The sequence below is a fragment of the Ornithodoros turicata genome, chromosome 2 (genome assembly GCF_037126465.1).
Source record: "Ornithodoros turicata isolate Travis chromosome 2, ASM3712646v1, whole genome shotgun sequence".
Lineage (NCBI taxonomy): Eukaryota > Metazoa > Arthropoda > Arachnida > Ixodida > Argasidae > Ornithodoros > Ornithodoros turicata.
In genome coordinates this window covers 18,920,996-18,934,470 of record NC_088202.1, presented here as the reverse complement: position 1 = coordinate 18,934,470, position 13,475 = coordinate 18,920,996, and the positions used below count along the sequence as shown (strand labels likewise).

Sequence of the window (13,475 nt, the reverse complement as noted above, 5' to 3'; positions counted from 1 at the left end):
CTCCAGGGTCGAAGCTTAAGTGGGGCCATCAGCAGTCGTTATGCTAAGACTGGTATTCCCCCGAAGCCTGCCTTGACACCCCAAAAAGTTCAGGCCCTTGCAAGAGAGTGCTTCTAATATGGCTTTCAGAATCCATGACTCTCAGTCTGGCACATATAGCGACATAATGTTACAGCAGCAACCTAGACACAGACACAAAAGCCACAAGAGAACGATACTGCTTATTTACTACTTACAACTGAAGCGTATACGAAGAGGGGAGTCAAGTCCTGTAGATCACAAAAGCAAAATACAGAAAACGACACTGAAGATTTTTGTTTAAGTTTAATTTGTACAAGCTTTCGCGTGGAGGTCCACGCTTCCTCAGGTACAAAGTGAAGTGGTGACACACATAAGTATATATAGTATAGACATATACACGACTAAACATACTGCTGTACAAAGAAAGGGAAGGGGAAGGAGATATGGTGCCACATGTCTGTGTACAATGAATAGCTGGGCAGACGGATAAGTGACCTCTAACCGTTTAAAGGAGCAGTCTAGAGGCCCACAACTTTGTTTCTGATTTTGGTCAGTATGGAATGTTAGGCGGCCGAAAACAGTTTTCCCGCAATTAGTGCAACCGTAGCTAAATTGGGACGCCTGCAATAGCTCCCCGAACCTCCCGCGCGCGAAACACCCTCCTTCGCCTTCACGATAGGCACGTGATGAGCGCCACCACACACGTCACTATGTGACGCAAGTGGTGAGGACGCTCTTCATTGGACTTGGGATCACATGATCGAGGTGAGCAACATCGCCCAGGCCGGAGCGTCTGCTACCGCTTCGGAGACGCCATGCGTTCTCCGGCTTCGTGATGTCCGAAACGCAGGTTTTGAAGGCTGTCCACGACACAACCACGATTTTTTGGGACCGCAGGCACCACGGGAAGAACGAGTGGTGCAGCCCGAAATTAACTGCGTTTGTACAGCAAAAACCCCGTGCTTCTCGGCAGTGTGCAGCCTGTCCGACAGTTTTCGCCGCGCAGTTGGTTCAGTGGCAAACAGGTGGCGCCACAATACCGCCGCCATCGCTAGCTTTCTGCTGCTGTGAATTCTGAGATTGCACAGAAGCCACGGATATATTACTCTTGTGATCGTAATCTTATTTTCTCAGGCTGCGTATATGCTTCTTTTTTTTTAAAGAAAACATGATATAAATCATACAAATAATAGAAGTCAACAAGAAGCAGCTCGCAATGTTCGTAGCAGACGGTTTTTCCTACGAACGAGTGAGGGGCTCTCTACCACGAACGTCACACTAGAGTGGGCGTGGTCTGCAGTTGGAGCGCTCCGGCCTGTCACCGCGGCAGCGATTTTCCAAATTAATTGCACCGTGGTGATACAACTTTGGACATAAATATTTTGTGGGAAGGCTTTTCAAATACTGCTTTACAAGATGACAGCGGTTTTGGGCCATGTTAGATACCACTTTAATGCTCCTTTAAGAACAGTAAAAGGTGTTATTGTGAACAAAAAGGCTCGCAAACCCAGTTTCGCGGAAGAGGGGGTCAGGAGTATGGGAAACCTTTTGTCCATTCTGGGCCACTCGTTTCCCATACTCCTGACCCCCCCCCCTTCCGCGAAACTGGGTTGGCGAGCCTTTTTGTTCACAATAACACCTTTTACTGTTCTTAAACGGTTAGAGGTCACTTATCCGTCTGCCCAGCTATTCATTGTACACAGACATGTGGCACCATATCTCCTTCCCCTTCCCTTTCTTTGTACAGCAGTATGTTTAGTCGTGTATATGTCTATACTATATATACTTATGTGTGTCACCACTTCACTTTGTACCTGAGGAAGCGTGGACCTCCACGCGAAAGCTTGTACAAATTAAACTTAAACAAAAATCTTCAGTGTCGGTTTCTGTATTTTACTTACAACTGACAAAGTTTACTATACGTTGAGGAACAACAAGGGTCATTATGCAAAGGGGGGCACGACATAGGCGTGACATAACTGCGAATTGCTGTTATACGAGAAATAATGCACACAGCTAATAATCATGTACTTGAGGCAACTATTTTGTGATGACAGGTAAAACCTTTGGTTATGTGGTTTTCTCCAAGTAGCGAATTTGTATGAATTTTTATAACAAAATGGACAAGGGTGCAGCGTCACTTCTTTGAGATTTGGGATGGAATGACCCAGGGATCACTCCAGTGAAGAAATATGGTGGTGCAGTGTTACGTGAACGTTTTGCCCATGCTGTACATGTGTTGTGATTTGTTTTCAAGCATTGTGTGATAGTAAACTTGTCAGTTGCAAGTAAGCACCTGTGTTGTCTCCTCCTTTTGTGCCCATGTCTGAGTGGCTGCGTTAACGTTACCTCACATGTTACAGTTCAAGGACCACAACTTGATTGTGACGAATGTGAAATGACTCAACATAAAACATTTCGCTAATTACTGTCCTTCCTTGTTTTTCAGATGCATACCAACTATATGTCAGCACAAGGCCCTCAGATGTTTCGATGTCCAAAAGGCTTGGCAGTTTTGTTTTATATATGTGAAGCTTTCTGAATGATTTGAATAAAGAATAAGGATCTAGTCAATTCTGTCATTTTTTACTGCATGCAGAATTTCATTTATAGTTTCCTACAGCATTTTAACGGAAATGCTATGAGATGCCACGCAAGAACACTTAAAAGTAATGTTGTAAGAAACAAGCTATAAGAAATCTATGAGATCCTAGGCCTGTGAGGTCTCATAGAAGGATCCCTGTAGGGAATTCTATAAGAATATTTATGAGAATGTGGGCAGAAACCCCATAGAGTTTCTCTTATGATTATATAAGACATGTGTGTGAGAGATTTTGTGTGATTTTCCAGTAGGGAATAACGGGTGTCTGAAATGCACGTAAGCGGAATATTTCGCTTTGAAACAGTCGGAAACATTAGAAAACGAATTTAATCTGTTTTTGCAGCCGGATCCGCGCTCCCCGCTGAATTCAGGCCACAGTGTGCGAACGGACGTCACTGGAGTCGGTCATGAAGACAAGCTGTGTCCGTCGCAAGCTGCAATCTTCCGACTCGCAATAGGCTGCTGAAGAGTCTCTAGAAACATCTGCGTCCACGCTTTCGGTGGTATCGGATTGTAACCAACCTGGTGACGCCGTCACCTGAGCGATTGGGAATCGCGCCGGCAATGACAAGCACTTTTTGCTTTATATTCAGTCACCAGCATTATAAGGGCACTAAACAGCTTGGCTAACATTCTCTCCAAATATCACGCCCCATTAAAGAATGTGGCTCTTGTTAATACGTGTTTGCGCGTTAAACTTGTCCGTCTTCGTCTCTTGTCTTCGTGATTTTACGTGTCTAGATAAAAATAAAGTTTGGCGTATGACGATCGTGAAGCTCGGGACATTCCTAGCCATCACGAGATAGAGTCTGGACGTGTCCTTGGCTTATCGTTATCTGCTGCGTACTTAATCTGCAACATAGGTTATGGGCCCAGATATCAGCTTGGCTACGGTAAGCATTAAATAGACAATCGTCAATCCTAATCATTGAAGATGGCAGAAGGACTACCTACGTCTCACTTCGAGAAGTTAGAGGGAGCGAAATATTACAATATAGCACAGACATAACGCTGAAGAACAGAGGAACACGCGGCGACACGTAAACAACAATAGAGGAAAATAATCTATCATTGAACCATAATAAAATCGACCAATATACAATTTTCATTCTAACAAACGCCACGAACCTTGATGGATGTATCCAAGACGTAGAAAATATGGACTGTTTTCACTCTTTTCCTCAAAACCAGGAGACTTTGTCTGTATCTATGTGACCATAGCACCGTGGATGGTTTATCACTCAAAGGGTTAGGGGCTATATTACTTCGTCCAGCAAACGGGGCGCTCTAAGAGGACTCACTGTTGGGCACGTTGGTGACTATACATGAAGATCCAAAACACAGCGCGAGAAGACACGACGGAGGAAGAGAGGACAGGACAGGCGCTGTAGAGCGGCGCTCTAGAGGGCAGATAAGAGAGTTCAAAGGCGATATGTTTTATTGTGCAGCGCAAATAGATGTCGATATCACTCACGGGGGTCACTATCTTTTCGCATCCTTTCCCTGAAACGGACATCTTTCGTCAAAGTGGTTGACAAGTCGACTAAGTTTGCAGAGATGCGATATTGTTATTGAACATGTAAAGGAAGTCCAAATTATTAATTGGTAGCAACGATACTCAATCAAAAACGAAAAACTAATTTAATTACATCAATTTTTGTAATATCTTGCAACAGAAAGTTCTAATGAACCACACAGAAATATCAAATGTGAAATGCAACTCAGAGTTATGAGGCATTCCCATCTTAGAGGTACTTACTTATGTTAATCGAGTCAACAATTGAAACAAATACAAGACAATAATTATTTCAGGCAGTAAGTTCACGACTCATAGAATATCAGTCCAGTGAATACTTGAAACAAAGTCAAAACAATAATTCTCACGACAGGTGGAGATTATAGCATTCTAAACCAGATACTAAATTTTAATCAATAAAATAAACATAGATGTGCTTTTAATTAAGTGTAGACGTGCACTTGAAAACAGAAGAGACAATTGCTCTACATTGAAAAGATGGACAGATTTTTTACTCGATACTATAAGTCATGGGAAGATGTGATAAAAAACTGCTTCGAAAAGGAGGAGCCGCGAAACGATTTCGTTATCGCTGCATTTCAATACGTCCTAGACATGGTCGTATTCGGAGATATGGTACAAACTACAGAACTGAAGGTGCAAGAATTTATATGCCGAATCTACAATACTTATAAAAATATCTGCACATCAACGTCGGAAGGGCCACTGGGATTGATGGCGGAGTTTTTGAGGTTTCCTAACGAAGAATTGAAATTAGACCAGATGTAATTGTAATCATTGCAATGGGCATTGCGTTCATCAAGGAAGCAGTCGGATCAAATTATCATATACAAGCGGTCTATATCGCACGATTCATTACAGATTTGTTGAAATTACACATATCTGAGATGGAAAGTACATAAAATCTTATCACGTGATATGTTCCACTACCACGGCAACGCAATTATTTTATTCTACCAGTCCTTGCAAAGATATCGAATGAACAGAAGTTTAATATTGTCGTGCAAGGTCTGATGTATTATCACCTGTTGAAACTCAACAAACATATCAATTGCGGTGGACCACCGGACAATTTTCATCTAATACTCACTTGTACGCCATTCAAGAATCTTCATACAAAGAAAGGAAACATCAATAAGAGACTGTGCAGGTTCATCGCGACAAAGTGCAAGTTGTTGAAGCAATACAAACACGCCGACAACATAGCGCCTGCGTTAATCAACATTGGATTCCAGCGCCTAATAATCAAAATAAACTATTTAATGTCTTCGGAATTCATCAATGAGACAACAAACGAAAACTTCAGAGTTTGAAATAGAACTGTAATTTATCGAAATAAACAAGTGTATAACTGAAACAATAAATGTAATCTTTGTCATCATTATAATGAATTCTACGCATCACAATGAAAAACACGTTGCATTTAGCATGGCTAGACTGAGAACAGTGATCGCTAAGGAAACGAATATTCCACAATTTGTGTAAGAATTCTCATATGAAATGAGACCTGACCACGAAATAGGTTTTACTCGACCACACTCTGTACAAGTTCAACACCCGAAGGATAGCATTGCCGGAGAAGGAGCGGTCATTGAAATTTAGAGACATGATACATCAGTCTATGATTACAAGAAAAAAAAGGATCACTAATCTAATGTGAAAACTTATCATATTTCATGAGTTAAATTCCACAGTGCATGTATATTTCTCAATCAGTTGCACTAGCCCAGACATAGTAAAAGAAGAAGAAAAGGCATCTTTGACAAGCAACCCGATTGGAGTGCGGAACAAATAAATAAATATTTTTGTCAACACAGTTGTCCATTTGTATGACTGGATAGGAAAAATGTGCCGTCCAAGATATGGCAAAACGGGAAATAAGGCAAGAAACTGATTGCAGCAGGTAATTCAAAGCATTCGCGACACAGTGTCATCGACTTTTACAATCGCATTCGGGTTCAATGCCTGGGAGATAATACGAAGCCTTCGCGAAAAGCGAATCTATTATCAGATGCCACAATGCAAACGAAAAATTTTACGAGCATGACGTGCAGGCCAAGTCTACATTTCTAATCACGTACTCTTCGTAACACACGGCACACAAATGTATATGAAATAATTTCCAAGTGACAATCAGATTTGGGAGAAGCGGATCACGCAACAGCCATCAGAAGTGCTTAACCAATATACGATGAAGATGAGCGTTATGCATAAACACAATGGGAGATATGTTATATCAATTATAATAACCAGATCAGCGCAGGTCACACATAAACGTAGATCCAATTCACAAGATATACTCGAGATTTCCCATAGCTATACAGAAAAACTATCACATTATTTTAGTGTCATAGCATCCGGGCACTACAAATGGAAAGGCCATACTTTAATTTTATAAGTCTTTAGCTCATAACGTTGCAAAACGCAAATTCCACACTAAAGATCACTTTCTTCTTAAAATTTTCGAAGTCAAAACTGCACGCTATTTCTTGCATTTTTCTAAAGATATAGATTAAAAAGTTGTGCATGTACTCACACGTGCTATACAAGATATTTGGTTGTGGCTTAAATGCTAAAATTTATTTATATATTTATATGATTGACATTCAGGAGAAGTGGTGACTACCACACATCAGTAAGAGTTTAATTAAAATTTGAACAGGTGTTGCGATTTATTTGAACAGGTGTTGTAGAATGTGTAATTTCACAATACGCAAGCTTAAGTTCGCTCACTTTGACGAGCACTCTTTCACGATGTCAGAGAAGTTAATCGAATGGATTGATATTTTCTGTATACACTATAACATAATGCAAATTCTTTATGTCGTGGATATTAAAAGTACAAATATTTTCCGAACGAAATTTACTTAAAACTCGAAGATAGGGTCACCCGCATCCTCGAAGGCGTTTCAGCAACACGCCGGGCTGCGTTTCCCCAATGCCATACCCGAAATCGAACGCGATTCTGCGCCCGATGCGTTAACGCGGTACCGCACGCGAGCGTGTTGATTTTTCCGGAAACGGGTTCGTCGACGCGAGTGACCCTTTCTTCGAGTTTTAAGTAAATTTCGTTCGGAAAATATTCGTAACTTTTAATATAATAATAATTGTTTCTTCTGCATCAGATTTTTTGGCTGGGTCTTTCTTCTTCACACAGAGTCATAACATAATTCCCGACACTAATGACTTTAATAAATATATTTTCACTTGTACTTTTGTGTATAGCTATCCATTGCATGTAAACAGTCTACTGCACACCTATTGTAGCTGGAAAAAATTTCTGTGAGATGTCGGCCCAAGTGGGAAAATGGTGAAAGAAGTCGGCCCTGGCTGAAAAATGCGCTACGATAAGCGCACGCGCAGCATCTGCGATACCTATTCAGTGCTATTGTATCATACCTGTAATAAGTATATCCTTTGTTACGTGTATTGTGTTTCTTCTGCATCAGGTTTTTTGGCTGGGTTTTTCTCCTTCACACAGAGTCATAACATTATTCCCGACACTAATGGCTTTAATAAATATATTTTCACTTGTACTTTTGTGTATGGCTATCCTTCGCATGTAAACAGTCTACTGCACACCTATTGTAGCTGGAAAAAATTAGCGATTCAATTCGTCTTAGGCTGAAAAATGACGCAAGTCGGCGGCTCAGGCTGAAGGGTAAACGCGCACGCAGCCCTCCGGCCACGCGCCGCCCAACGGTAAGCGCCTCCACCCGAGCGCTGCCCGCCGGGTGCGGGAAAAAATAGCGAACCAAGTCGGCCAAAGCTAAAAAATGGCGACAGAAGTCGGCCCAGGCTGAAAAATGTGAGAGGGTAAACGCGCACGCAGCCCTCCCCCCACCGTTAAGCACGCGGACAACCCTCCGGGCACGCGCCGCGCAGGGCTCAGGGGCAGGGGTCAGGGGTCCAGGTTTCTACCTCTCACCCCCGCCTATACGACACCTATCTATACTACTCCCCACCATGTCGTTTGGACAATTGGGATATTTTGAAATAAATAAATAATTGAAACCTACATGTGTACCTTCGTCTGACTCTTCTACATCCTCGGGTGACCTCAGAAGCTCAGAGTCAGAGTCACAGTCCGTCGTGCTGTCACTTTCTGCAGTAGACACATTTTCTGACGGCAGTGGCAGAATTTCAGTTTCAGCAGGTGTCACGACAGTCGAAGAGTGATTTGTTGCATGTTCTTCAGAATTGGTGGCATTCTTTGAGCATCCAAGAACAGTAAATGCGTCGCTTCGGATATCACTCAAGGCTGATGTATCACATGGTGGCAACGAAGCAGCAAGAATTTCGCCCACATAACTTTGATAGAGTTTCTTTATGCGCCGGCTCCTCTTCTATTTCGTCGTTGACGTTGAGCTCATTCTCACATCAGCCGTACGAAGACTGATTGAGATGTCGTGACATTCAACGGAAAAATTGCGCGGTTGCTGAGTTACAATCAGTCATTAGTTGCGCACTTCGGATGATTATTGCTAAGTGATTGCTTCGTTTAGCAACCGAAGTTGTACTGCTGTCTTTTCTATTTACAAAGATGGGTAGCACTGCTCGCTCTTTCCAGACTTGCTCAACAACCCATTCGAAAGTTTTGTTTCAAATTAGAAAAGTAAAACAATTAACTGTCGTAATGAACTCGCGAAAGCATCTCGTTGTTCACACCACCTGCGAGCAGTTTTCTCACATTTTCTTGCGTTTTTGCATTTTTTTATATGCGTAAGAAAGGAGAACATCGGACACTAGCGCCAAACATCGCTCTGTGGCGCCACAAAGTCAGGCCTAGTTTCCCGTTGCGGATGCCAAAGGGTTGTTAGCGTGGCAGGTTTTGGGTACGTGTTCATGTTGTTGCGGAATGTTTTTTATCGTAGCAAAGAAACCATTTTGCTTGTTTGGTCTCTCACATATAGTTCAAGATCTCTTTCGAAGACTCCTCGTTTCAAAGACAAGAAAGAGGTGGGTGTACCTTGCTAATCTGCGCAGCGTCGGTTAGGCTAAGGTTTTGCATGCACGTGTTTCAGGATGGCGAAGTTCGCCGTCGTCTAGTTTCCTGATGAGAAGAGAGTTGCCATTGTGCCGGTGTCATGGACCATGAAGAGTGGGCGACTGTGCATGTGGCCTCCAAAAACCTGGCCAAGCTTCAAAGTTATATCGACAGTGAAAATGGGAAAGCCACCGCAATCTGGAATGCAGATCTGCCAGTCGCGACGTTTGAGCAAATGTGGTAGGCCATGTTTTTGATTTCGTTTGAATTGCGGCTCTAGAGTAATTAGTTCAAGATATACTGCGAACACCGCTCGGGCACCAAGCGCAAAAGCACATGTGCCTAATGGAAATGGGTGTCGCGGATAATGAGGGCGTATCGATTCCTGTATAGCTTATGCAATCGCGGGCTGATGGTTCCTCGCTTGTACTCAATTCTTAATTGTTTTTCTTCTCTTCCATGCAGACACAGTAAGTCTCACCTGTACAGCTGTCTCACTTTATCATAGTTCCACTGACTGCATTCCCCCATTGGGTTATGCATTCCTCCACTTGAGATATAATATTCCTCTTCCTCATAATGTTTCTGCTGTATCACTTGCGTATTATGAGCAGGCAGTCACGCGGCAAGAGAGAAGTCTTTTCACACCAAACTGTGAATCGGAGCACGACACAGATTCCGAAGATGTGTTCGGAATAGTTTCACAAAGTTCGGTTGATGGTTCGCAAAGTGGAGTGGGACAGGCTACCCTCCAACCCACAGCGGGGAAGCCCACAGACTTGTCATCCGCTGTCACCTCAATGCCGGCACCACCGAAGGGCAAATTAACTGGACAGAAGTTGCCATCATCAAAAACACGACAGCGCAACATGGAGCCCAGTAAGCTTTTATCAAAGATTGACTTTGGGCTAAACCTTAGCAAAACAGACATATCCTGTAGATTCTAGCAATGTCATTAGTGCATGATATTTCGTCATATTCCTGTTTCAACTGAGTTACCCAACTGACTAGGCGACGAACACTGTGAGATGTGGATATCCAGACCTCAAATTACTTGTTCGCTATTTATATATGCCTCATACTTTGTGTGAAAACATGACTGAGATTAGTGATTCCTTTACTTCGATATTTATCATACGTGGCAAACCATCACACAGGCTGCCAGTCCTCACCTGGTGCAGGAAATAGCCAACCAGGAACACCAGCTCTTCCGTCCAAACCTGTGCCACCGAAGCGCAAGCTAGCTGACTTGGTGTCATCACCAAAGCCTCAAGAACACAGTGAGATTGGTAAGTTCTCATAAGAGGAATTCCTCTAACATGTTTCGTATTACATGTGTTACATGGGGGTGCACCCATATTTGCAGCTTTTTTGGCTTCTTTTGCCTTTCTGACAGACAGTTTGGGTGTGTTACAAGTTCTGGGGGGCGTGAGAGGGTGATTGGAGAATTCCTGCAGCCCAATTTTACGTAGCACAAAATTGAAGCCCTTGTTGAAAGCCCGAGCTAAAAAGTGCGCCATTGACGTTTCTGGGGATGGTCTCCAAGGGTCTGAGACAAGAGCAATGCCTGGACGCGTATCACAGTCTTTGTTCCTGTCTCCAAATCTCCTGCTACCAAGTATGCCGCCAGCTTTCTTCGCAAGACAGATCGGGAGCTCGCGCAGGATTCCGCTTATATTCAGAAGATTTTTGCGACGCCCACCCTTCCTAACCCTGACACCCTTCCTAACACCCTGAATCTACACTTTCCCGTACTATGCAGTTACGACAGATTTGGTCGCACGAGCTTTTTGTGAATCCGACCCCCGGTCACCCTGATTTCGGTTTTCTTCGGCAAAGCCAGTTACTTTATGCTTAAACGTTGCCTCGTAGTGGGCCCGTCCTTGCTTTATCGTGACTGAATCACATTGAGTGACATCGGTGAAGCCTGCCGCATTCTCCAGGAAAGGAAATCATTTTTGCACCGCATGCCTGAAGGCAACCATACAGGAAAACGTTTTGCTAGAATGCGCACTGGTAACTAAAGCACATGACCACTTCAGGGCACTTTTTTACTCTATAACTTGTACATGATACACTGGAAAATATGAAAAAAGTTTAACATTTAAATTCTTGAAAAAATTTGTGGTACATCATGTGAAAAGTTTAACATTGAATTCGTTGAAATATTTAATTATTCCAATGCCTGTACTTAGGACCTTCCAATTGCGCAGTCAAGTTCATGTTGCTGTTGTTAATGTACATATTACTGGCAGATGCGCTCAAAATGAAAATTCTAGTGCAAGCTCTGCAAACCGAAATTTATGAGAAAAAATTTTTTCAATGCGGAAACAAGTCTGAGAAAAGGAATTTGTACTTCAGGGGGCGATCCTTTGCAAGATGTTTCAAGTGAGGAAGACTGGATCTTTGAAAGATATTCAGAGCAAGCAACAGGTATGCTGTAGTGATGATCCATTGTGCAAATGGTTATGCATCAGAGTGGTGTACATTCTCGGCAAATTTAACGTGTTGTTCAGTTTCAGAACCCGAAGGAACAGAAAATGAAACACAGACCTCCCGGATGCAGTTGACCGGTAAGTGCGAGCGCAAGGTTGTGGGAGTCATTGCTCAGAAGAGAGACACTACAGATTGAGCACACACACACGTTACTCTACACAAAATGTAGCAAACTTACAAGCGTTCAGAAAGCACACAAGGAACACGCCTCTATGCAATTGTCTGTAGAATGTTGATCACTTGGCAGTGGAATTTCTACGTGACATATTCCGGATCTGATCGTTTAACAACAATGGTTGAGGGAGCTGTGGCAGCATAACCGTCCTGTGAAAGGTGCTTACCGCGAAAAGTAACTACAGTAATATATCTTTAACTCAAACGCCGGTTAAGAACAAAATTTGGCTTAAGTCGAACGCCCACGATGTCCCGTGCACGGCCTGTATTCCTGTAATGTAAATAATACGTGCTTTAGTCGAAATCACTGCTAAGCCGAACAAGTGTTTAGTCCCAGGTGACATTTTTCATCTGTCGAATTTCACTTCCGATTGGTAAACACCACCTTTCTCGACCATGGATTGCCATGATCGGCCAAGTTCTTCATGCCAGCCAACACAATTCAATCCAAGTCCGCCTGATCGAGAGTCGACGGGATCGAGGCTTGCGTGATTCCAAAACTAGCGCTATATGCTGTGTGCGGGCTTGGCCGTTCAGCGCCAAAGATGCTAGATGAGGACGCAGTGAAGTGAAAGTCAACAACTGTGTGTACTGCGCACACGCTGTTAAGTTTTCTGCGACATGTCATTGTCGACGCTGAGGCAACGCAGGTTGAAGACTCTCGCGCTTGCAAAATAGCACGAGCTGATAGCGGCTGTTGAAGCCGGCGCAAAATCGAAAGGAGAGATTGCCGCGGACTTCCGGATACCAAAGAACAAGTTATCCACAATTTTGGCGAAGAAGTTGAAGATTTTCTTAACTGCCAGCAGTGGAGCATGCTCAAAGAACAGAAAAAGGGTTCAAGGCTTTGTAGCACATTAAATGTATTGGAAGCAACGAAAGATATCGGACTACTTCAAGAGCTGTTAGAGCGCAACCACAACCAGTGGTTTGTAGTAATTTCAGCACTAGTGGCTATGTTTGTAATCCTTGAAGTACGTCTGCAAAGTATTGTGTGAGTTAAGTTATAACTACAAATAAAGGCAATATTGATCCATTTGTGAATTATGCAACAGTTTAGGGGCCAATTTTTATCAGAATTTGGCGGTTTGTTGATAAGTAAACATACTGCTTAAGTCAAACTAACTGGTCTGGGTGGGTGTTTGAGTTAATGAGATTTTACTGTACATTGTAACAAATTTCCCACAATTCTGGTATTATGATAGTGCCCTAGCATCGCCCACCAGTGGTTGTCTTTCTTTTTTGGACCCTCTTGTTTTACTTTTTGTTGAGAGTAACAAATTCTTCTCCTAGAGCATTTGTCGGTCTCTACAAATCCAGCTACAGTGATGTATTTCTTAACTTTCTAGCTGTTGAGTACCACATCATCACGCATTTAGATTAAGCAAAGCAAAACACCAAGGAAGTTTTATCCACACTCAAGCACATCCAAAGAACTCAGCTGGACATCTTCCATACGCTGAGCCAGCTTGTGGGACGACACGACGACAGTGGGGAACCGCTTAACACGGATGACTTGAAAATTCCTTTGAGGACAATGGAAGATTTTAAGGGCCTAGAGGACCTTCTAGGAGAAAAAACAAGGCGTGAGGCACTGGTGAGGAACACTGAGGACTGATTTTTCATCCAATTGGCGCTTGTCTTGTGCTCTTCGCTAA

At 42.9% G+C, this 13,475-nt stretch overlaps 1 protein-coding gene and 1 long non-coding RNA gene across 2 annotated transcripts in view; one reads left to right on the top strand and one right to left on the bottom strand.

Annotated features, from left to right (window-relative positions):
* Nucleotides 1–13,475, bottom strand: part of LOC135383179 (uncharacterized) — a 43,007-nt gene that overhangs the window by 24,771 nt on the left and 4,761 nt on the right. The window lies entirely within an intron of this gene.
* On the top strand, nt 8,981–13,312 carry LOC135383178 (uncharacterized). Its single transcript, XM_064612757.1, has 8 exons — nt 8,981–8,995; nt 9,074–9,119; nt 9,185–9,387; nt 9,613–10,026; nt 10,305–10,436; nt 11,509–11,580; nt 11,664–11,720; nt 13,167–13,312. Exons 3-8 carry the CDS (start codon nt 9,255–9,257, stop codon nt 13,199–13,201), a joined length of 843 nt encoding a protein of 280 aa, XP_064468827.1. The 5' UTR covers nt 8,981–8,995; nt 9,074–9,119; nt 9,185–9,254; the 3' UTR covers nt 13,202–13,312.

Bases quoted from the DNA above. Each gene is read 5' to 3' on its own strand.
- LOC135383178 (XM_064612757.1), top strand. From the start codon at position 9,255: ATGAAGAGTGGGCGACTGTGCATGTGGCCTCCAAAAACCTGGCCAAGC. The intron at 11,581-11,663 runs GTATGCTGTAGT...CGTGTTGTTCAG, and splicing joins ATATTCAGAGCAAGCAACAG to TTTCAGAACCCGAAGGAACA. The intron at 11,721-13,166 runs GTAAGTGCGAGC...TTAACTTTCTAG, and splicing joins CTCCCGGATGCAGTTGACCG to CTGTTGAGTACCACATCATC.